Raw genomic sequence first — 25,295 nt, forward strand, 5'->3', positions numbered from 1 at the left:
TTAGTTAATTAACTATGATGAATTATGGAAGATTGTTAATATTCACTTTATGACCAAATGCGTTTCGTTGCGTTGCAGAGGGGATTCAGAAACGACCAATCCAATTTATTGTGGCAACGTACATGTTGCGTGGCAATTTTTTGCAGGCGTTTAAAGAAAGCCCGCGAAATATGAAATAAAACCACGTGACTGCGCTCATGCGCTGTCGTATTGTAGCGCCCTTTGATTCGCGCTTCATGCGAAAAAACCGTGCGCGCGGACCGCGGCGAAGTAGGCCGCTGCGGCTCTAGGCATCGGCTTCGCAGTGCGTCAGCATGTGTGGCGGTGGCACGCGGAAACGAAGCGCCGTCGTCCCTGATAAGCGATAGGTTCGACGCACGGTTGAGAGCGCTGCGATACGATAGCGCACGAGCGCAGTCACGTGGTTTAATTTCCCATTTGGTGGGCTTTCTTTAAATGCCGAAAAAAATCTCGAAGCAGTATGTACGTTGCCACAAAAAATTGGGCCGGTCGTTCCTGAACCCCGTCGACAACGCAACGAAACGAACTTGGCCCTAAAGTGAATATTAAATATTTTGCATGATTGATCTTCATTAATTAGCTAATTAAGCGGAACATACAAATGTCTCTAAGGAGCGCCAGATGACGGCAAATTATATGCCGTTGATTGCATTCAGCTGCGGCTAAGCACTTTTTAAAAATGCTTGGTTCAAGTTACGTGAAACACCCTGTATATCACTCAAACCAAGTTCAACAAAAGAACAAATACGCTAGCCATGAGATGTTTTCACTCACGCTCGTGTCAGCAGGTATTCTAGTATGACAAACATAAATAATCTCTGTGCAGCGTATTCGCGACTCAATCTAAATCCTCGCCCTCTAGCGGCCGCGCCGAGAAAGAGCTGACCCAGGTTCAAGATTGAAGCGGCAAATGGCCTCTTATTACGGCATGCGCTTAATGCCTCCTAGTTCTCAAATCATCGTTATGCCGCCGCGCATAAGCCCGAAAATAAAAGTACGTCGAAAGATTTGTTGTGTACCAGTAGAGAGGTTTAGCTTGTCCGGTATTCGGGTAAACGTAGGGGTGTTGGGGCGGAGGTGTAAACGGGAGCGGCCTAGTGTTCCTGTATATGCTCCCGCAGGGAGCAGAGTTGCGCATAGTTCCGCCGCCGTGATACAGCTCTGCAGCGAAGCCACTCCTCGCGCGCGCAGGAGCCAAATGCCGCGCGGTGTTCCGCCTTTTTCTCTGGTGGTCGCGAGCTACAAGCGCTAATTGTTCGCAGGCGCTTACCAAAGGGCACTTGTCAATACAGGCTACGCTCGAACGAGTCATTCGTGCAGCCGGAGGGGGTGGGCTTCCAACCAACCGAAACTTTGTATGTACCTATGTAAACACGCATATACAAACACACACACGAACGTACCAATATGGGGTGGGACCGCCTTCGATTCCCCAAAATAATATACTCCCGTGGCTGGAACAGCTCCAAAGTTGGCTCGCAAACGCGCAGTACGTTGCCACAAACAGCGGTGCAATGATTTTCAGCATGCATATGAAGTTGTCTTATCATGACCAGAAAGCAAGAAATGTTTTAAAGAGTGTTTAAAACTTCACACACGTAAGGTGGACATTGGCTGCCATTGGCTGCAAGGTGGACATTTTGGCTGCCGAAACCAGCCGATTAATGACCGTCGCCAAGAGAGCTATCGTGCCTGCAGTTATGTCAGTGACCGTTAACAGAGCGCCATTTATCACTAACCATCGTTCACAACAGCTGCCCGTTTTCGATACATGCGGTGCAGACACAGATTTAAGCGCATTTCAAATGTTGACATGTGCACATTTTAAGCAAAGCTTACTTTTATTTACTATTACTATTTAGTAGTACTTACTATTTAGTAGTGCTTACTATTTAGTAGCAGCAAATCTGCAAATAGAAAAAGATTCAAGATGCAAGAGCTTCTAGCTGCTCCTCTGAACGCACGATCGACGGTCCACTGATTGCAATGGCGATGGTACTGACGGAAACGACGAGTTCGCATGAGTCGGCGATGCGCCCGTAAAGTTGGCTTCGCAGCGGCGCGGATCATTTGACGTCATTTTTTGCGCTCGGCCAATAGCGGTGCGAGCGGCGCCGGAAAAGGTATGCGCAACTCTGCTCCCTGCGGGAGCATATACAGGAACACTAGAGCGGCCTGCATGGCACAGCCATCTAGTGGCGCAGCGCCCAAACAAACAAAAACAGGTAACATTGCAGTAACCAAGTGTATTTTACTTTGCTGTGGGTGTAAATATTTAGCAGCGACAGGATTCCGCCATTGCTGAAAGTTTACACCAGCAGTGAAGTAGAATACACTTGGTTAATGGAATATTAGCGGTTTTGCCTCTTTGAGCTCTGCGCCACCAGGTGGCTGCACGATGCAGGACGCTCAGGACGCTCACGTCCGCCTGCGTTTACCCGATTACCGGACAAGCTATACCTCTGTATTATGTGTGTAATCGCGATGGAAAGGCAGCAACGCATGTTTTCATCCTTTCGCGAAAGAAGCAGATGACGCGTATCGGAGAGCGATTTGGATAAGAAACATCGCATCGAGAACAGGTGACGACTTATGCTAAACTGGTTTGTTTTAAAGACTTCACTCGTGACTTCTTTCTTCGCGGCGAGCAGAACATTCCTTTCAATATCTTGCTGGTGTTTCAAATCGCGGATTGTGGTTTCTTTAGGCAGGTGCTTTAATAAATAATGGCGATGTACGTTTAAGCTTAATTTGAATTGGTTCGTTTATAGCTTTCTGCCCCAGAATTAGTGTTACGAATGCTGTAAGCAGCAGGAATATTCTCTCTAATGTGCTTTTATCTGCAGGCAGACAAAAGGAATGATGACTGCCTCAGAAGGTCTGAATTCGATCATGACGTTTGTTATGCCGCTAGGCGACATGTCGTTTTCATAGTATGCTTTAGTTTAGCGGTGTAACCAGAAGATGCAATTTTCTCATTCAATGCGTTGAGTTGTCAGTTTACTTGCTCGCAAGAAATTTAGAAGCAACGGCAAACAGCGCTCGTTGGAGCTTTGGAGCGTTCGACCTGCGCTCAGCGCTGCCACTGTACACATACCTAACTAAATTCTACTACAACTCGTTCAGTTCGTTTCCAAGTCATGAATTTGCACTAACGCGAGTGACTTGGCTCAAAAGAAAACCACCGATAAATTTTGGAAACCTGCATGTTGGAAGAAACTCAACTTGGTCCGATTGCTAGTGATTAAGGCGAAAAGCCTTGTGTGTCTCATCAGTCAGGCAGCCTTCAAAGTCCTTGAGCGAAAACGCGTCGACGACACGAGAGGTACAAAAAGGGTACGAACCCTCGACCTTTGGTGCGAGTCGAACCCACGACCTTTGGTTTTAATTAATAAGGCTACGAGCCCTCGACCTGTGGTGGGTGTCAGACCATAACCATTTGTGGTGTCGAAACCACAATCTTTCGTGTTAATGAAGGCGAAGGTAATATAGGCACAGTTAATTAAGACAGAGCTAAGGCACCCGAACTTACGACCTTTGGTGGGATTAGAACCCACGACCATAGGTGGGAGTAGAACCTATTGTCCATGGGAGTCAAATCATAGTCCCCCACTACAGCGTGCTTCGTATTAGATCGGAATTCAGGCACGTAAATACCCCATAATTTAATTTTAAGAAATATCTTCCTTCGATTGGGCATTCATTTCTTAACAGCCATACGCGGGGTGACTGACACCGGCGATAACGGCGCCTTGATGGCGTTCGAGCCAATGAAGAAGGCCGAATTGAGTGGAAAATTAAGTGACGCTGCGGCATGTATACCTGAACATTGCTGATACACAGCTAATTCTGGGTGAAAAGAAGAGGCATTCTCGAGATACTTAGCACGCAGAATGATAAGTGACGATGTCGTATCTACATTATAGAGCTTGCTATGAGCGAACGAAGGGGAGATACAGGGGCCCTATAGCGTAAAACTATTCCAACATGTTTTTATTCCAATCTCCTGACGTCAAAATTGCGTAACTGCCGACGCAAGCATTGGGTGGTGACCCGCAGGGTTGTCTGAACAGACCAAAACGCTCTCGCCGTTTATAGGAGGTCACTTAATTTTGTTTGCTTGAAAAACGAATAACATTGCCTACACTGAGCAGCTTGTCTTATCTAATTGGCTGACGAGAGGCGAGGATCACGCCCAAGTGGAGAGGGATTCGATGGGGCCGAGCCAGTGCGCTGAAGATGGATAACCGAATGAAGAGGGTAGGGCCGGCGTCTGCAATTGGTCCGCTTCCCCTTACTTAGCTTGCGGTGGCTGGTCGAAAATCGCGGCGGCATGCAACAGAAGCTTAAGAATGACGCTAAAATGGATCTTCAGCAAATAAGAGTTGGCAGAACGAGGTCGTAAACTTGCCGAAAGTGCTTGAAAGCGTTACACGGCCAAGCAGAAAGCTTTATTATACGAAAATGAACCCATGCTCTCCGGCAGGTGTGAGTAGCCAGTGCGTGAGCGATCGGCATCAGCCATCTTTTATTCCTTTCGGAACGGTACAGCCTGCGGCTATTGAGAGAAAAATTCAGTTTTGTTCGGCATATTAATGCATCTTTAACGCGTACATGTCACTTTGACGCGATGAGTTCTCGCGGTTTTGTGACGTCGCGTGACAGGCAGGTGCAGTGGATGCAGCCCGAAAACTTTTGACCAATAGATGAGAGCTAATGGCGAAAAGGCGTCGAATCAGAAATAACTATTTTTCTTTTGTTCGGTCAAATCATGCATAATCAGTGTGTACACGTCATACCAGACGGGGAGCTATCGCGATTTTCGTAACGTAGCATGACAGACAGGCTAAGTGGGGGTGGTCCAAAAAAGTTTTTGACCAATCGCAGAGGGCTGATTGCACAATTGGTGCAGAAAAGTTTGGAATAGCTTTACGTTATAGCGCCCCAGCTCGAACCAGTGGCAGCCAGCGGACATAGCGGGTGCGTTGTGGAGCGCACCATTTTCGTGTTCTACACTAGTGCGACGAAGGCTGTACGCAGCTTGCTTCGACAGGTTTGCTACAAGTCTTTGATCTATCAGGCTGCGTGTCGAAAATATGTCCCTAGGACAGGCAACTTTAATCAACTGCAGACCCAGGACACTAATCATCAGTCCTTTCTATTTCTTCTTCCAGGAAAACCACACAGGTCTTGATTTCTGGTTGAACAAGGAACCTGAGTGGTCAGACAATGGAACCTACTCTACGTCGCTGTACACGAAGAGGGTGCAGACCATAATCAAAAACAGGAAGAAGTCCAAGGTATAGCACTGCTGGATGCCACCTTTGTGATAGTTGGCGCTTGTAATGGTCTCCTTTGTCCGGGGCCGGTAAACATTGTTTCAGGTCCCTGATGAACTTTGCGGACTTGACAACTGTGCGTACTAGAGCGGATAACAAGAGTGGCTGCGTCACTTACCGCAACATCTTAGGGAACACGCTACCTTAAAAGAAAAAAAGAGAAAAGAAAAAGAAAGAAAACTTTGTAGCAATCTCTGAATGTTAGGTTCTGATGCAGAACTGCGTAGACACACCGTGACGTCTATAGCGTTCTGTGGCCTAGCGCAGTGTCGTGTATTCGATTTACGGTGTCGACGGCTGCTTTCCTACAAAGGTGGAATGTATAAACGTTTGTGTGTCTAGCTTTCGGGGCACGTTGAAGACTTGAAGACTGGTCATAACTTGTCAGGGCAAAGTAAACTGGTACTGCACGCATGCCGGTGACTGCAGGATCAGATGCGACGTTCTTTTTATGGCAGCTGCTAAAATAGTCTCGACACAAGTCTTACACATTGAAAGGTATGTCCCGAGTGACGGATAACTTAACTGCGACAAGTTGGTGAAACAAAAACATATACACGGAAAGCAGGCAAAACACTTCGAGTGTGCCAATGTATACTTGAGCAGCCAACATATCGGCGAGACCTCAAGCCTTCGAGTCTTCAGGTCTCCGTTCGGTCAAGGAGTCGCTGCGCGAGCCAGGCAAAACACGTGCGACGCCCTGTGTGGTTGGTGGCCAGTCATGCACAACTATGCATGATACGTCTTTTTTGTTCTTTTGCGCTGCTGGCGTGTGAAAGCGTTCTTCGGTAACGCACAAGAAACCAGGCCAATGTAGACTTCAATAATCGGCGAAAGGGTGAAAAGCAAGCCACAGAAGACACCCCATACACAATTTGAACAGATGTGAAGTAGCGACACCGGTAGGCAATAGTGAAGAGTGTTTCAGATCAGGCTTGGCCGGGCGTACAGTACGCCCTCCGCAATCAAACTTATCGCGCCTTCAAAAAACCTTCTTGACCTTTCTTCTTGTCGTTGTTTGAGGATGAAAGTGATAGCTGTCTAGTTTCCTTGTGTGCTTGATTTCGTTTATTACCGTTTATGATACATGCGAGTGAGACTTGTCTCTGTTTGAGAAACACACTGCCACTCAAATGCTCGTCCAGGTTTAAACTATACCCTGTAATATGCAAGAATAAACATATTTGAACATCGCACTCTCTTATGGGACATGCACAGTCGGCGTGAAAAGTTCTCGGTCGGAAGTTTTCTGAAGCAGCATACAGTTCCGCACCTCGGGAACGCAGCCTGGACGTGCAACTAGCCCAAACGGACTATGCAGTGGTGTAGGCAGGAGCTACTAGGAAATCCAGTTTTTCAAAACATGTGCTCCACATTCTTTTTACACTGACTTTATGTTTAGAAGCCTTTCGATGAAAGTGGTTGTGATGACCCGCTGGACACGCATGGTGGGAGTGGCGCTTCTTATGTCATGCAGGTCAGTAGTGAGAGAGAAAGAGTGATGAAAAAGTTTCATGATACGAAATGCAGAGAGGTTGGCCTGAGGTACATCCCTCTAGCCAGCTACTCTGCGCTGGGGGAAGGAGAAGAGGGAAATAAAGCGGGAAGAAACAGGCATATGATGGGGGACGATGACGAGAGAAGGAGTGTGTGAAACATATGGCAAGCATATTGGCCTACTCAAAGCCTACAGTCCAGGCCCGTACTTTTTAAATTTAATAAGTCAAGTAAGGCCTGTACGGCCTTAAAGCTGAACTTAACGTCTGGTCAAGGGCATAGAATAACGTCCTCCGACAACAGTGGGCCCTCGAGGCGCGTAAGGTTATTGCTCAACTTTTGTCGCTATTCCACGTACTGAGGGCACTCACAGAGGTCATCCGGCGAAACAGCTTCCAGGGTGGTCTTAACCAAAGGTAAACTTAAGGACGGTTACTCAATTAGCAATGGTTAGCGCCAACCAAGACGCGAGGTGTTTCTGCTATATATGACGAGTACTAGGGAAAAGGATGCTGCTAGCTGCAGGTGAACCTAGCCTTGCGAGGCGATACCGATAAATGCTTTCCCTCTAGCGCCTTCCGTCCGTGTGCCATATGCTGCACCATCAGCTGAAACTGGGACACGAGGCAGCTTGATGAGTCCAGAGAAATGGTCGGTTCCTACACTGCACAAATTATAACTCCACGCACAAGCTATTACTACCCGAACCTCCATACCTCTAACGCAGCTCACCATTCATCACTTAGCTCTGCTTCGCAGAGCAACAGAGGGAAGAGCCGAGATATCTCGTGTTGTCAAAGCAACGCAGTGCCACCTGCGCTTGTGGGGAGGGCCGCGCTGCGTTTAAGCCACCAGAAAGAGAGGTGTGCGTCGTATACACCAAGTTCGGGGTAGTATAACTGGTGGACGTCTTTTTTCATTTTTTTATTAAGTACGCGCAGCTAACCCTGCAGCGGCAAATTTCGCACTCCATACCGCATCCGCACGTGTATATTTCTCACTCTTCGCAGCCACTGTTGCTCGTGGTGACTTACCAGGCCGCACACTCCGCAGTAGACCCAGAGCTGCTGCAGGCACCGCAGGAAAATATCGCCAAGTTCCCCTACATAGGAGAGAAGAACAGAACAATCTATGCTGGTAAGAGTGCTTTATTAGATCCAACAGCGCACGTTATTTGGGCGAATTTCTTTATTATTGAAGCAAGATTTAAATTTGCATGAAATGGTATGTATGCATGGAGAAGGGTGCGCGAAATACTGACAGACACGAGCTCGTCTTCTTTCTTGTCCGTGTAGTCTTTAAGCGCGAATTCCTTGTTATTGCTCAGCTGCTTTGATGTGATGCAGAAACAATGCTTTGGTCTTGGATGTAAAGTTATTGAGCATTTCATTCCAAAGGGGAATATTTCAGGTCAGTATTCTCAGTTTACTAAGCTGAGTTTTTATTTATGACATGGATAAATGGGCGGGGGAGGGTATTTCCATAGGATTTCTTGCAAGACCTTTGAACGCTATCGTGTTGATGGCCTCGTGTCGCAGAAAATCCGGCGTCAGCGCCCGCTGTTTCGCATCCAGCGTCGACCGTCGTTCCGCCCCCCAAAAAATTTCGAACCACGCATGCCAAACCACGCAGCCCCTCCATGTAGTGCAAGGAAGTTACTGAACTAATTGAATTTCTCAAGGAAAAATATGTCAGAAAAATTGTAAGGTACGACTTACACACAACGCACAGACATGAGAGCGTCGAATTGTAACTCGAATATACGAGAAAACATAATTCTGTTACGCAGAAACTCAAAACACAAACCACTTTCGCAAATCTCAAAGGCCACAAAGTGGCACGCCCTGTTCATTGCAACAGAGGGCGGAGCTCCAGACGGCGCTCGCCTCCACCGCATCGCAGCCCAAGCAAGAGGCCGCGTTTCTACCAGAAAGCTTGCCTTCGTGCATAGCGTTCGCCGCCAGCGTTTTTCAGTAAACATTACGGTTACATAAGCTGTAGTTGCCGGGAAGCGTGAGAAACAGTCAGAGATCTCTGAATGCTTTCGTGTTCCACTCTTAAAGGTGAAGCTTAAGTTTCCTCCAAACTTTTCGTGACATTTAATGTAATATTGTACGTCGCAAGCGGGCCACCATTTAGAAATCTTTAGTTTCGTGTGTACATTAACGGGAATGTCGCTTGTATGTGACCACTACTTAGCGCTGTATTTCTACAGTCATTGCTCTGAGTGTCGAAAGTATTTGCGAATTCATAAATTGGTGCTTGTCCGGACGTGTGTCTGTGTACGTGTGCGTGTGTGTTTGATTTGTTCATCATTGGCAGTATCGCTTAATACTGTTTCACGTGTCTAGCGCACGTCTTAATTGATTTTCCGCGGACCCCTCTAATAAGTGACCATGGCCGTCAGCCGATAGAGAGAAGTTTGCTGATTTAAAGTTTTCCCTGGGCGGCCATATTTCGATCCGAGTGGATGCAAGAATGCGTATGTAGCATACTAATGTTACATTGGGCGGTACAGAACATCGTGCGGCTGGTATTGATCTGGAGTCCCGAATTCGACGACTTTCGAGGTCAAATGAAGCTTTGCATGTAAAATCAATCAATGAATCCTAAAGGGCATAAGTCTTCGCAACCTTAAGCCCACATTTGAAAAAACCTGATGATTTCGTTGGGCAATTCAGGTGTTGGAAAATCATGTGACCCAGCAGCATGTGCTCTTTCCCTCATTGAGTTTCCTAGCCTTACGTTGCTCTAAGTCCGGCCACCGACCATCAACCACCGACAACCAGCGACCACCCATGAAAACGGCCCAAGGAGTCTCTTTAACAAGTGTGCCATGCAAAATCATGGAACATGTAATCTATTCTTGAATAATGAATTTTCTTGACTATGTTAATTTCTTTCATCCTTCTCAACATGCATTCCGTAAGAACCTATCTTGTGAAACACAATTAGCTATTTTTGTCCTTGACTTGCACGTGAACCTTGATTCTAACCTTCAAACTGACGCAATCTTATATTTCCCGAAAGCATTCGACAAGGCTTCTCATAAGCGGTTGCTACTAAAACTTTCTTGGTTAAACTTACATTATAACATATTGCAGTGAATAAAAGAATTTCTGGCAAACCGTAGCAATTTGTTCACATTAATAATCAAGCCTATAGGTCTCTTCCAGTAACATTAGGCTTCCCGCAAAGGTCAGTCCTTGGTTCCCTTCTATTTGTAATATATATTAACGACCTATCAACACATGCCTCCTGTAACATCCGTTTCTTTGCATTTGACTCTGTATCTATCGCACAGTCACAAACCCCGCTGATCAACTAACTCTCCAAGGTTATTTAAATTGCGGCCAGGACTAGTGTAACTAATGGCTAATGGAACTAAACCACGATAAATGCGAACTCATGTCATTTCATCGAAAATGTAATCCTGTCCTGTTCCTTATACACTCTCGCACTTCACGACAGCATTAACGCAGTCCTATATATACCTAGGCGTAACGTTGTCCAACGATATAACCTGGAACGTACATGTCACTAAAGTGATATCATCTGCTAAGAGAAGCCTTGGGTTCTTATAACGTCATCTACGCCAAGCGCCGCCAAAGGTAAAATTGCTTACCTGCAAGTCACTCGTACGCCCTATGCTGGAATTTGCCTCTGCCATCTGAAGCCCTAACCAAAAGTATCTAACAAACTGTCAAGAATCAGTACAATATCGTGCCACTAGATTCATTCATTCATACTATTCATATAATGCCAGTGTATCATCGTTAAAAGCAGAATCCGGCATAACCACTCTGGCTTGTCGGCCTCGTATCGCTAGTATGTACTTTGTTGGAATCGCACCGCTGGCCCGAGTTGTTGGGGTCTCGGTGCTGACGCCCGTTATTGCCAATGGGTCGCAAGCCCCAAGGGCAGCGTTGGCCTGGCGGCCTGGGGCACTGGAAGCATCCGAAGGTCCCGGCAAAGCATGAGAAGACTGGTAACAGAACAACTTGTTTATTCTAACATAGCAAAAGAGCGGCCGGTCAGGTCGACCGGAGTGGAGAGACGGGAGAGCACGTAACTCAACAGTACAAATCGGAGCCTCCCCCCTGGCGTCCGGGGGCAGCTGCTCTTATACTCTCGGCGTCGCGGTCCAAAAGGGAAGGAGGGAAGGTCACGGGATGAAGGTCACGGGACGGCGGAGCATGAGCCCACGACGGCGCGAACTGTCGGGCCGAGAGACCTGCTGAACCGAGTGTAGTGACGCATCGCCAACCCTCACCCACACGACGGCGCGAACAGTTGAGCCGAGAGACGTCCAGGCTCCTCATTCGGGGAACTCCGCTCCCCGGCTGCCGCGCTTTGACAAGCGAGGGCACACACACACACACGCACACACGAAGACACGTGGCACTGAAACACGCCTGGACACGCTTGGCGGGTAGGCGTTGCGGCGGCGTCGAACAGGCCAAAATGTCCGCCGTTTTGAACAAAGCCCCGGCGTCCGTTGCATCCGCGCCGGCATTACCGCGCGTTGTAGGCGAAACGTAACAGACCGCCCCGCCGGGGGAAGGAGATCCCGATGGTCAGGGGACTGCATCCGCTGTCCGGAGGGATGTCGCTCGATGATGCTCATAACCGAAGTTGGGCGTCCTTGGGCGTTTCTTGAGCGCAGCGCACAGAGAAGGCCTCGTTCTCACGTTCAGGTGCACACAGGACACTGCAAAGTGACTTCGGGAGAGTTGACATTTTTGTTCTCGTTTCCGGCAAGCGTTAGAACCACGCCAAAAGTCAACCGCTCAGTCAGCAAGCACGGCACAACCCTCACTAAGCCCTGCCAGGCTCTTCCCCCTTTTATACTGCTGCCTAGTTCCTTACAGTAGTTTAGCAGCACTCAGAACGCGTCCACAAATCGGAAAAATTGCACTAAAAAGCACATCATCACTTTGAAACACTACACAAAAGCAATAAGTTAGAAATCCTGCCTCAGGAAGAAAAACATCAGTAACAAGCAATTTTGAGGCTGATTCCCACGTTAGGGGCTTCGACTTAAGCCATCGGCGTTACCGTTGAGACTCCCCTTTTTGTAACGCACCTCAAAGGAATATTGTTGCAAAGCGAGGCTCCAGCGCAGGAGGCGGCCATTTTTGGGAGAGATGGTCTGCAGCCATTGGAGAGGGCAGTGATCCGTCTCAATGATAAACCTCGAGCCAGCTAGGTAACATGACAATTTCTGAACGGCCCATACGATACACGCACACTCTTTCTCGGTGGCGCTATACGCCTGCTCACGACTGGTCAGCTTACGACTAGCATACAGGACGGGGTGTTCTACTTCTCCATTTTCCCGTTGGCACAGTACAACGCCCATGCCTCGCTCACTAGCATCACACTGAACAACGAACCCTTTTGTGTAGTCGGGCGATCGTAGCACAGGCTGGCTTGTTAGGGCGCTCTTTAGGGCGCTAAAAGCTCTTTCCTTCGTCTCATCCCAGACGACTGTTTGCGGCTCTGTCTTTCTTAGAGCATCCGTTAGGGGAGCCGCGATATCAGAGTACCTGGGGATGTACCTCTGATAGTAGCCGGCGACACCTAAGAACGACCGAATATCGGTCTTCGTGCGCGGTTGCGGGAAGTCTCGCACAGCGGCCACCTTTATTTCAGAGGGGCGGCGTCGACCCCGACCAATCACGTGTCCGAGGTAGACAACCTCGGCCTGTGCTAACTGGCACTTGGGAGCCTTGACTGTCAAGCCCGCATCGCGCAGGCGGGTTAGCACTGCCCGCAAGTGCGCCATATGTTCCGGCCAGGATGTGGAGAATATCGCTACGTCGTCTAGATACGGTAAAGCGAATTCTTGCTGTCCCCGCAACACTTTATCCATGAGGCTTGAAAAGCAGTATGGCGCGTTCTTCAAACCAAAACTCAAAACTTTAGGACGGAATGTCCCCATTGGTGAAATGAACGCCGCATACCTACTAGCCTCTTCTGTAAGTGGAACCTGCCAATAACCCCTGACAAGATCTAGGGTGGAAATAAACTGAGCGCTACTCACTCTCTCAAGGCGCTCCTCGATGTTAGGGATCGGATAAATTTGATCCTTAGTGATGGAATTAAGCCTGCGGTAGTCGACGCAAGGACGAGGTTCCTTGCCCGGTACCTCAACTAAAATCAAAGGGGAGGTATAATCACTCTCACCCGCTTCAATAACACCGAGCTGTAGCATTTTCTTTACCTCAGCCTCCATAATATCGCTCTGGCGGGGTGACACCCGGTACGCCTTGGATCGTACTGGCTCTGGGGAGGTAAGTTCTATGTCATGAGTAAGGACAGAAGTCCTACCAGGCCTCTCAGAGAACAGACCTTGAAACTCTTGTAAGAGCTGGTGTAGTTCGGTTTTCTGCTCAGGCGACAGCGATGCTTTACTTATTAAGTCACTAATGACTTGATCGGTGTCTTTCCTGTTCGTCACTGAGCCTAGTCCCGGAAGCTCTTCTAACTTTCCCGCATCGGGAATTTCCTCTCCAGTATCTGGTGCCTTTAACGCTACAGGCTCAATTTTATCCCGTTCGGGCGTGCTCTGAATACCAGCATGCTGCGCCTCTGACCCTTTCTCATCGTTCGATAACGTCGGTCCCGCAACTACCGCCTTTGCAGCGAGCTCCCGAACCCTCGATCTGGTTAAGGCCTGAACGCTAGCCTCACCAAACAAAAGCCCCTTCTCGCGCAGGAGGTGATCGGACCTGTTCGAAAATAGGTACGGGTACTGGGGGGGCAGCATAGATGACACTGCGGCCTCCGTCTCAAGTGCTCCGAAAGGTCCTTCAATAAGCACTTTTGCTACCGGCAGACACACGCTATGAGCTTCCACTGCTTGCTTGATCCATGCGCACTCGCCCGTGAACATATCGGGTTCTACGTAAGAGGGGTGAACGACATCCATCGTAGCTGCGGTATCGCGAAGCACTCGGCACTCTTTCCCGTTCACGAGGAGGTCTCGCATGTAAGGCTCGAGAAGCTTCATGTTCTCGTCAGTGCTGCCTAATGAAAAAAACACGACTTTTGGTTTTGTTTCTGGGCACTGCGCCGAAAAGTGTCCCGGCTTCTGGCACGTATAACACACGCGCACTTGCCTCATCTCGAACCGCTTTCCGCGTTCGGCTTCGGCTGCCGCCGTCTCCTTACGTTCGGTCGGACTGCTTTCACTCGCATCCGAACTACGTGTGTCCCCCTTTGCTCTCATGGGCGTGAACTTTGGCCTCTCAAACTTGGAGCCAAATTCACCCTTTTGACCGTCCTTAGCTCCACGAGCCCGACGCGTCACAAACTCCTCGGCTAACTCAGCGGCTCTAGCCACCGTACTAACGTCTGGCCTATCCAAGACCCAGTACCGCACGTTCTCAGGTAACCGACTATAAAACTGTTCTAGCCCGAAACACTGCAGAACTTTCTCGTGGTGACCAAACGCTTTCTCTTCTTTGAGCCACTCCTGCATGTTTGACATAAGCCTGTACGCAAACTCTGTATATGACTCACTTCTGCCTTTCTCATTTTCCCGAAACTTCCGACGGAACGCCTCCGCTGACAGCCGGTACTTTTTTAGCAGACTCGATTTCACTTTGTCGAAATCCTCTGCCTCCTCTCTCTCCAAGCGAGCGACTACGTCGGCCGCCTCGCCGGGTAGCAAAGTGAGCAAGCGCTGTGGCCACGTTTCCCGAGAGAACCCCTGCTTCTCGCACGTTCGCTCAAAGTTAACCAGGAACAAACCAATGTCCTCTCCAAGCTTAAACGGCCGCATCAGGTCAGTCATTTTGAACAATACTCGTTCTCCTGCACCGTGTGCCTGACTTCCATTACGAGCGCGTTCTATCTCTACCTCGAGACGCTTCATTTCCAAAGCGTGTTGACGGTCGCGCTCTTCTTTTTCTTTCTCTTTTTGTTCTTTAAGTTCGCGCTCATCTTTCTCTTTCTGTTCTTTAAGTTCACGCTCCTGTCTTTTTGCCGTCTCCCTCTCCTCAATGGTCTCAAGGCATTCCGACAGCTCGTCATCCTCAGCTTCTAACTCAAGAATAGCCCTTAGCAGTTCTGGTTTTCTGAGTTTGTCTGAGACATCCAGACCCAACTCTCTCGCAAGCTCCAGCAATTTCGGTTTGCGCAACGACTTCAAATCCATGGCTGCTCTGAATGCTGCTTTCTCTACTGCCTACTATTGTCTTGCCGCAAACTAACCCGGCAGCAACGACAACCACAATTACCAGCTCTGTTTCTAACACTAACAAAAGCCTGGCAAAACTCAGAAGAAGAAAGTCCCGCACTCACCAAACCTTGCAGCCAAGACTTCAGCGCAGTCGTTCCGCTGCAGGCAACCAGTCATCACACAGGGCTCGTTGCGCTGCTCCCGGATGGTCGTTGAGCTGCTCAGCATACAGTCAACCGCATCTCTTCGCTGCTGGCCTCCGTTGTCGCGATCTCACCGCTGGCAACCAGATGTTGGAATCGCACCGCTGGCCCGAGTTGTTGGGGTCTCGGTGCTGACGCCCGTTATTGCCAATGGGTCGCAAGCCCCAAGGGTAGCGTTGGCCTGGCGGCCTGGGGCACTGGAAGCATCCGAAGGTCCCGGCAAAGCATGAGAAGACTGGTAACAGAACAACTTGTTTATTCTAACATAGCAAAAGAGCGGCCGGTCAGGTCGACCGGAGTGGAGAGACGGGAGAGCACGTAACTCAACAGTACAAATCGGAGCCTCCCCCCTGGCGTCCGGGGGCAGCTGCTCTTATACTCTCGGCGTCGCGGTCCAAAAGGGAAGGAGGGAAGGTCACGGGATGAAGGTCACGGGACGGCGGAGCATGAGCCCACGACGGCGCGAACTGTCGGGCCGAGAGACCTGCTGAACCGAGTGTAGTGACGCATCGCCAACCCTCACCCACACGACGGCGCGAACAGTTGAGCCGAGAGACGTCCAGGCTCCTCATTCGGGGAACTCCGCTCCCCGGCTGCCGCGCTTTGACAAGCGAGGGCACACACACACACACGCACACACGAAGACACGTGGCACTGAAACACGCCTGGACACGCTTGGCGAGTAGGCGTTGCGGCGGCGTCGAACAGGCCAAAATGTCCGCCGTTTTGAACAAAGCCCCGGCGTCCGTTGCATCCGCGCCGGCATTACCGCGCGTTGTAGGCGAAACGTAACAACTTATTCCATAGGTTCTTTTACAGCTTACTTCATCATCCACCCTACATCAGTACTCCTGCACACATTTCACTCCGCATTGGTCATCCCCTTCAAGTCGGCCGGCCACATGCGCACACTACCACTTTTCCCTCATCACTATTTCCGCGCTCGGCCTCGAACTGGAACAGTCTTCCACACGACATCGCCGCAATCACCTGCCCATCTACGTTTTTTAACCGTATAACTACCATATTTAACAGCGAGCGAACGCGCACCTAAACATATTTTCTTTGTGCATTTAATTTCTTGTACATTTGCTGCCCACCGCTTGTGTAATACCTCCAATCCTGGGGGCCTTTAAGGTAATAAAGTGAAGTGAAAGAAAGCTATTCGATTAAAAGAAAAAAAGCTTTAGGCATGCTACTTTTCAAATTTTGCGGCCGAAATAAAGAAGGCCTAATAGTAAGAAGTGTGATGTGTATAAGCGTTTGTCTGCTGTAGAAAAGCAATGGAAATTAAGGTAATGAAAACATACTCAAAGGCAGTCGATACTCGGATGTAGTGATGATGTTTCAGGCGTCCTGATGGTCCAGGTTAGGTGTATTTTCTGAGCATTGAGCTCTGGAGGCGTTTGTTCAGCAGTGTACGTACATTTTATTGGTCGTGGTAGATATAACAGTGTAAAAATCTTACAGAACCGCTTTGTCCATGGTTTCTACTTGATTTAAAATGCGCGGAAAAAATGGAATGTATGCAGTGCATCTCGAGAGCAAGTTTCAATCACAGGTGTTCTTTATCGCAGGGATGGTCGACACGGTGGATCAGTCAGTCGGCCAGGTGGTCAAGGCGTTAAGCGACGCTGGAATACTGGAGAACACTGTTATTGCCTTCAGCAGCGACAATGGCGGTGCCCCTTGGGGCAATCACAACTCTCGCGGTTACAACTGGCCGCTGCGGGGAGCCAAAGGCACGCTCTGGGAAGGAGGAACCAGGGCGGCCGCTTTACTCTGGAGTCCCCTGCTTGCATTTAGACGCAGGGTGTCCAACCAACTGATGCACATCACGGACTGGTTGCCCACGTTCTACTCACTCGCCGGTTAGTGCGACGCATTCTGTTGTTTCTTTTCAATGTGTATGTGTGGTGTGGACACGTGACAGCTGAACAATGAACTATCGTACGTGGGTCTATAGGATGTATGTACTCTGTTGGCATGGAATATCACGAGACGGCTTATGCAAGTTGCTGGTTCCTAATCAATGGCTTCTGCGACTCTGGCACAGTGGCTGCGCTATGTTTACGATTTCGATAGAATGTTAAGGCTGAAAGTTTCCCCGACGTTAAATATAATATCAAGTGATTGTCGACATTCGGCACGAGTAACAAATTTTAGCCACAAGTGTCATTAAAGCTAGAGTGTTACGTTGAGTTGAAGGTGGTGCTGTGAACAGCCCGACTTTATTTTCTTATTGTTCGTGATTTTTTTGAGGCAGCCTATCGCATCACATCAACTTTATAGCGCATCGCATCCATGTAAACGGGGCTAGTGCGCTAGGAAAGCGCGTTACATTAATGCGCGAGACAGGGGTAGATTGAGACGAGTAAGTCGACTGTCTCAGTGTATGTAAACGCGATCGCATCGCATTAGGAATTCTGGGAAACGGAATTTGCAGCGCATCTGCTTCGCTCGCCGAGCTGGGGCGTGGCATGCGCCGTACGCGTCTGGAAGGGCTGCTTTGCCTTCGATGTGCGTGGATATATAGGCGCGGACATAGCCGAGGCGTCACGCGCAGCGCAGTTACACTCTAAGAACAGTTTACACCCTTTGGCGTGCCCCTTCTGCCACACAACGATCATCGTCATCTGCCTTGAGGCGTTTCCTTTCTTTAACGCTGCGAGCCCGGTACTTTCCAGTAACGAATGGCACGCGCGTTATCAACATAGAGCAGTTTACACCCTTTGGAGTGCCCCTTCTGATAACGCGCGTACCGTTCGTTACTGGAAAGTTCCGGGCTCGCAGCGATAAAGAAAGGAAACGCATCAAGGCAGATGACGATTATCGTTGTGTGGCAGAAGGGGCACGCCAAAGGGTGTAAACTGTTCTTAGAGTGTACGCTACGCCGGCGCACACTCTTAGGCAAAGTTACACCCTTTGGCTTGCCCCTTCTGCCACACAACAATAATCGTTATCTGCCTTGATGCGTTTCCTTTCTTTAACGCTGCGAGCCCGGAACTTTCCAGTAACGAACGGCATGCGCGCTATCAGAAGGGGCACTCCAAAGGGTGTAAACTGCTCTATGCTGATAACGCGCGTGCCATTCGTTACTGGAAAGTACCGGGCTCGCAGCGTTAAAGAAAGGAAACGCATCAAGGCCGATAACGATTATTGTTGTGTGGCAGAAGGGGCAAGCCAAAGGGTGTAACTTTGCCTAAGAGTGCAGATGGGACGCGCTGCCGTCTGGCGTCACCGCGCCGCCAGCGTAACTGGCAGCGTTCGACGCGGGTTGGCGTGGACAGCGTGGGAATAGAGCACGTTCTTTCTGACGCCGGAGCCGCTAGACCAGAGTCCATCGCGCGCCACCTTGGATGGCCGGCAGCATGCTGACCTACAGTTCGGGTGAACTGAAGCAAGCGTGCTAAGTTTGCGTCTTCGCCAAACAAAAAGTACTCACTCGCCGCTACCATATGCGCATGCGCGGCGACAACAGCTGACCGCCGCTTTGCTGCAGGGCTCCGTTCACCGCGCCGAACTATACACAGGGTACATTTTTGGCAACCCTACACTTTAAAAACGGTTGCACCCTTTGGGGTGTACATTTGCCAGACAACAAGAATCGTCGTCTGTCTTGCCCGCATTTCCTTTCTTTAGCGCTGCGAGCCCGGTACTTCCCAGTAACGAACAGCATGCGCGTTATCAGCACGACATCGCACTGCCGACAGGAAAGAACTGGGCGCGGCGTTTTCAATAAAGGCAAGCAAGGCAGATGACGATTATCGTTGTGTGGCAGATATGCCCCCCAAAGGGTGTAAACTTTTTTTTAGAGTGGTAGACTGTAGCGTCGCCGGCGTGGCGTATCCAACTTCGCCGGCCGATGCCTAGCACGCTGGAAACGCCGGATTATACCCAAATAATAATAATAATAATAATAATAATAATAATAATAATAATAATAATAATAATAATAATAATAATAATAATAATAATAATAATAATATTAAAATAATAATAATAATAATAATAATAATAATAATAATGATAATAATAATAACAACAACAATAATAATAATATAATATTGAAGGAAAAGGCAGTGTCAACTGCACTAAATTTAACTTCAGTAAACATGCGGCAAGGAGAAATTGCGTCTTACAGCAGAGTATTTTTTGATGTTCTTGCGACAGCTGGCTATGGGACGTTCAAACTGAGAAGGCGTGCGAGCAATCTTGATTAGCCAATCACGCTTTTTTTGACACTCTCGGAGTTAGAAAGCAGCCATTGTGTAAAGATCTGGATCATTGCAATTAGTGCTGACCCTGACGGCGCGATGTAGATTACTTCATTTCCGAGTTTACACGTATACGCCGGTGTTCAAGTCACCCATCCGCAACGCTCGCTTTCAGGAGGTGATGCCGCGAAGATGGCAGAATTGGACGGATACGACATGTGGCGGCCTCTGTCCTACGGACTGCCATCGCCTCGCGTTGAGATGCTCTACAACTACGACTATACGTTCACGATGTCGTCGGCACTGCGGAACTCTCGCTACAAGTTGGTGCAAGACAGCACCGGACGCTTCGCCGATCGCTACAACCTACCGGGTGGAAGCCGTCCGTGCCACGACCTCGACTCCCTGCTTGTCCAGTCAACCGCAGCCAGTGCTCTCAGGAAAATGTACAGAAAGGATAACCTGGCCTTTCCCAAGGGTTGGCGGCAGAGAGCGACGCTCACGTGTGGCAAAGGAAAAACAACGAACTTTTCTTCGAACACATCCGTCTACCTCTTCGACATAGTCGAGGATCCCTGCGAGCTCAATAACTTGGCCAGCAGACTTCCGAACGTAAGCGGCCATTCTTACTACTGTTAGCTCTTGATCTAACAATACGAAAATGTTATGATTCGAACCTTTCCTTTTAGCCATATTCTCTTCTGCCGGATACAATGGAAGGGCAGTTGATAATAACAAGGTGCATTGTAACATCTGCATATGCATTCGATATACAGGGTGTTTCTTTTATCTGCACCAAATTTTTAAAGTTACAAAAATATAAATCTCGGTAACGTCATGTTCACCATCTAAGTGTACGGATTGGAAGCCTCTAGACACAGAGCAATTTCTGCAATTACATGCGTAATTAGCGATGTTTCGGTAATTCCTTTTCTTATTATCAACAAGTGGTAGCTCCAGAAAATGAGTACTTTGGGGCCCGTCCTCGACACTGCTTATCCCAACGATTAAATTTTGAATAGCGGATTTCATGTGGGAGCTACGGTAAATATTAGTTCCCTTTGGCAGGCTCCTTGAATCCGAACCTGGCTGGAAAAAGAGCGTCTGTGTCGTTGATGTCGACGGCCCCCGCCTTTCGTCACGTCTCCGAGGTCACCGCCGGTTCGTCCCCGCAAGCAGCTTAATTACGTTATCTCCTTGCTGTCTGCGGCGTTGGCCTAGTGCTGCAATGCCCGCGGGTCACCAAATTTACTTCGTCGTTCCCTCGGGACTATGAAACGGCATTTAGTCGGTCGAAGTGGACACGTGGCGCCCAACGGAATGGCGAAGTAAGTTTGGCGGACTGCAGACAGCAAGGAGATAACGCAAGCTGCTCGCGGGGCCGGACTGGCGGTGACATCGGAGACGTGACGAAATGCGGGGGGCGTCGACATCGACGACCCAGACGCTCTTTTTCCAGCCAGGTTTGGTTTCAAGAAGCCTTCCAAGGGGAACTAATTGTTCGCGTATAACTTCTACATGAACACCGCTATTCTAAATTTGATCGTTGGGATAGGTATTGTCGAGAACGAGCCCCAAGGTACTCATTTGCTGTAGCCACCTATTATTCATCATTAGAAAATTAATTACCGTAACTTAGCTAATTAAGCACGTAATTGCGGAAATTGATCTATATCTAGAGCCTGCCAATCCATACACTCGAATGGTAAACATAACGTTACCGTGATTTATATTCTTCTAATTTAAAAAAAATTGGTGCAGATAAAAAGACACCCTTATATGTTACTTCTGTGATTACTTTTGTACTGTGTGGCTATCCAGGTAGCCACACAGTACTGGTGGCGCAGCGCTAGCTTGAATAAACTGCACATATGTGGGGGTGCTCCAAGCTTTGCGTGTGCACAGAGCCTGAACAATTGCTCGCTCGCACGTTGAGCATGCTTTGGAATGCTGGTCACATCGAAGGAACATGCTAATATAGAGAACCAGTGTGGCGGGATGTGCTTGTCGGTTGTTCATGATGGTGTGTAGCTATAGTGCACCCAGTAAGGAACATATGGAGGCACGAAAAAAGTCCACCGACGATTACGATACTCCCTAATGCGAAATTTGAGCGCAGCTCTACACGTGTTTTTTATTTCGCGATATATTGAGGCAAATAATTTGAGAGAGACATGTAGCAGAGTCGGCAATTGTCGACAATCTCATCTGTGGGTCAAGCGCGTTGGTTTCAATACATGACTCGCCGAAGGTTCCAGTGTAATCACTTGTGCCGCGTGGCTTTCAGAAAGTACTACAGAGTCCGCGCCGCGCATACAATCAGATTACAAAACAATCTGAAACCACGACAATCGAAACAAGCGTGAACCAGACCGAACGAAGCAAACCAAACAAGCGCGAGCGAGAGCTCGCGCTTGTTTGGTTTGCCATGCCCACGGACATGGAGAAGATGGCACCGTTCATGTTTCATCTTATCAATCTGCAGTAGCATGCTGGGCATGCCGCCAAGAAAACATCTCCGGGGTTCCATAAAAATATCTTTCTCTCTCTGCACACCATTTCACTGTCCAGCTATGAAGTTGAAAACATGATGCGAAAGCTCTCAGCGAGAAGATCATCTGCGGCATGGCTCATTGAATGGTACAAAAGAGCGATTTTGTATGCTGTAGATCATGGGTTGAAATTTGGTGTATACGGGAACATACCGGCGAAGTGAGGAAACGTTGTTGCACTGCTTTCGCGTTGGTGTGGCACACAGAGAGCACGTTCTTTATAATATCCACCGTGCAAGCTCCGCGTCATGTTCCTTTGGAGTGGTGGACGAGGACATAGCCCACGTTCTGCTGCACTGCATGTTATACGCCCAACAAAGGCGAAAGATGCTCTTTAAACTTAGGCCTCTGGGCAATCATTCACTGTCCCTTGGGACAATAGTTTGACCATGGCCAGTTAGCGGCCTTAAAAAAACCGCTTTCAGTGCAGTAACATACTTTAAAAAATTACGGACATGTGCTCGAAATACTGAGTACAATTTTGTCCAGTGACTCGCCTTTGTTGCCACGTTTTTCTTGTCTTTTTCTTTCACTCCTGTAAGTACGCGTTAAAGTGCTTTTATTTTCTATTTGTTATTTATTTTCAAATAAACTTAAATTTTTGCATAGAAAGTGAACTTGAGTAGCCGGAGGCGCACTGCTTCCAACCTCTCCAGTTAAACCCCATTTAACCCTACCCACCTAGCAGTAACAATAAGTAAACTGTAAGGTAAGAAAGAACAACTTCATAGTGACAAATATTTAGAGCGTACAGTCCCATAGACACACGAACTATCAGATAAAAGGTGAGGACAAGTCGCACCACACTCAGTACCTACCTGTACGCGCATGCAGAGTTCCAAAAACGTACACGAGGGCGCGACGCAGTCTGAGACGAGCAGGTGAACTAATCAGGAAGATACCTGTATGAAATTCTGCACGCACAGAAATACGACTGTCAAAAGCGGGTTTTATCACAGAGTACGAAGAGAGAAAGAGAGAGAGAGAGAGAAAGTGTACAAGCGCACGAAAATACAAATAATAAAAGCTGGTTTTGGTTACAACATGGCTACTATTCAGTGTCCTGTGTCGCTTTCTATTTTCATCTTTCTCTGTTCTGGCGTGCGCTATACGTATAGACAATCATTCTAATATATTTTAATGTCTACGCGTTGCCATCGGCCTACTGATGTTTACGTGTTTAGAGCGAAAACCGCAGCAGCGACGTAGCCACCCCAGTCATCGCCTGTCGGACAGACGTAGGATATGTCTTTTATGGTACGGTTGGTACTCTCGACCTGTCCATTTGTTTGTGCATGTAGAGGGGACGCTGCAGCGTGCCGTATTTCATGCTGAGACAAGGAAGTTTTGAATGCATTCGACATAAATGCCGTGCCACGGTGGGAAATCAGCAACTTCGGCGTGCCATGCCGGAATATGAGGCACTCGTCAATAAAGGCCATGACATGAGCAATTGCAGAATCAGGGATGGCTCAAATTTTTTTCTACCTACTTAGTCAGGTAGTCCGCGGACACAATGATAAATTTGTTACCATGCTTGCTGCGAGGAAACGGGACCATGTGATCAATGCCCATGATATCGAACGGTTCGTTAGGAGGGGCGACTGCTTGTAAGGGCACAGGTTGTGTGTTGGTGACGACCTTACGATCTTGAGAAATGGCGCAGGATGACACGTACAGACATCCGCGCGCATGACAGACCACCAAAACATTTCCTTAACGCGAGCCAGAGTCCTCTGCTGACCCAGGTGGCCAGCAGAGGGGGCGTCGTGACGCATGAAAAGTATGGATGGCCGCATTGCCACAGGCACCACAGGTAGGCACGATTATTTTCCTGTACGTCGATGATAAGGGATGCCAACTCAGACTGTATACGCATGTGAAAGTTTCTCGAGGCGGCGCTTAGATATACTGGTGTCTCCAGAGAGGCGCCGGACGACGTCGCAGATTTCGGTATCCTGCGACTGTGCAGCTTGGAGATAGAGTAATGCAAATGCTGGCGCAGAATTGTTTGTAACGATAACGTTGCGTGAAAGGTAGTCGGCGTCTTAGTGACAAGAACCACTACGGTGAACGACCGTGAAACTTTAGTTTTGAAGTTGGAGTGCCCACCGGGCAAGTTTGGCATCTAGGTCTTTTTTTTTGTATGGAGCCAGCGCATTGCAACGTTGTCAGTAGCAATAGTAAAATGCTTGCCGTATATACGTAAGGCCGAAACTTCTCAATGGCCCAGGCTACCGCGAGGCACTCAAGTTATGAAACGTGGTACTGACTCTGTGGTTCGCTGAGGTGGCGACTGGCATAGGCAACGGACTTCTCGTTTCCTTCGGAGTCGGATTGTAGAAGACCCGCCCCAAGGCCAAGACAACTGGCGTTAGTGTGGACAATGCTAGGGCCACCCTAATGTTATGGCAGGCTGATTCTTGCCCTGTGTCTCTTTAACTGAGTCTCTTTAGACGTTACACACGGTACATTGACATTTCCCGCACAGACTGATCTTTACCAGATGTCTCTTTTATGTCTTCTGAACAGGTGGTGGCGTCGCTAAAGAAGCGGTTAGATGCGCTTGCAGCCGCTGCCGTGCCTGTGCGGAGAAATGCGACCATTGACCCAAGCAGTTTTCCTGAAAACCACGGTGGAACTTGGGCGCCCTGGGTACCATCATCGTGTCCGACATCGTACAGCTGATGAAATTGGAATTTATAAAAATTTGCTAAAGTATTGAGTGACGTTCAAATGGGGGTCCAAGCACAATGGGTGCACGCGGACGTACGTTGATGTCGCTCGACACAAGTTTCAAAATAATGTTGCGCGGGAGGTGCAAGTTAACGAGCGGTGTTCTGTTGCTTGAGATTCAGTAGACGACGCTCTTGGGCACGGATAGACAATTCACGTATGGACACGGGCATACCGCACGATCGCGTTTTCACTGGCTGATACAAGCTTGTAGCTTGTTCTCTGAAGCTAGATTATTGTGTTTATATATATATATATATATATATATATATATATATATATATATATATATATATATATATATATATATATATATATGTATATAAACACAGGGTGTTTCTTTAACTGCACAGAATTTTGTAAAGGTTGCCTACGGCTAATAGCATAATTCTAACCCTTGACTAAATTACTCGATGAGGCGGCCATTACTTCTACGAGAAACCAAATGTTCAATAGGATAGTCAACGTAATTACGCTTGTTAACTTTTTAATTAATTCCTTTACGCCACATATGTTGATGTAGGAATTATAGCCGCTGATAT

General features: G+C 48.4%; 1 protein-coding gene across 1 annotated transcript in view; it reads left to right on the forward strand.

Moving 5' to 3' along the window:
- The window catches only part of LOC126542602 (arylsulfatase B-like), a 57,841-nt gene extending 33,103 nt beyond the window's left edge, over window positions 1-24,738 (forward strand). The window contains exons 7-11 of the mRNA XM_050189737.3: window positions 5,196-5,321; window positions 7,868-7,994; window positions 16,826-17,119; window positions 19,641-20,077; window positions 24,550-24,738. Of these exons, the coding sequence (XP_050045694.2) occupies window positions 5,196-5,321; window positions 7,868-7,994; window positions 16,826-17,119; window positions 19,641-20,077; window positions 24,550-24,705 (1,140 nt within the window). The 3' untranslated portion in view covers window positions 24,706-24,738. The remainder of the gene's footprint in view (window positions 1-5,195; window positions 5,322-7,867; window positions 7,995-16,825; window positions 17,120-19,640; window positions 20,078-24,549) is intronic.
- The last annotated feature ends 557 nt before the right edge of the window (window positions 24,739-25,295 follow it).

The sequence above is a fragment of the Dermacentor andersoni genome, chromosome 2 (genome assembly GCF_023375885.2).
Source record: "Dermacentor andersoni chromosome 2, qqDerAnde1_hic_scaffold, whole genome shotgun sequence".
NCBI classification, from domain to species: Eukaryota; Metazoa; Arthropoda; class Arachnida; order Ixodida; family Ixodidae; genus Dermacentor; species Dermacentor andersoni.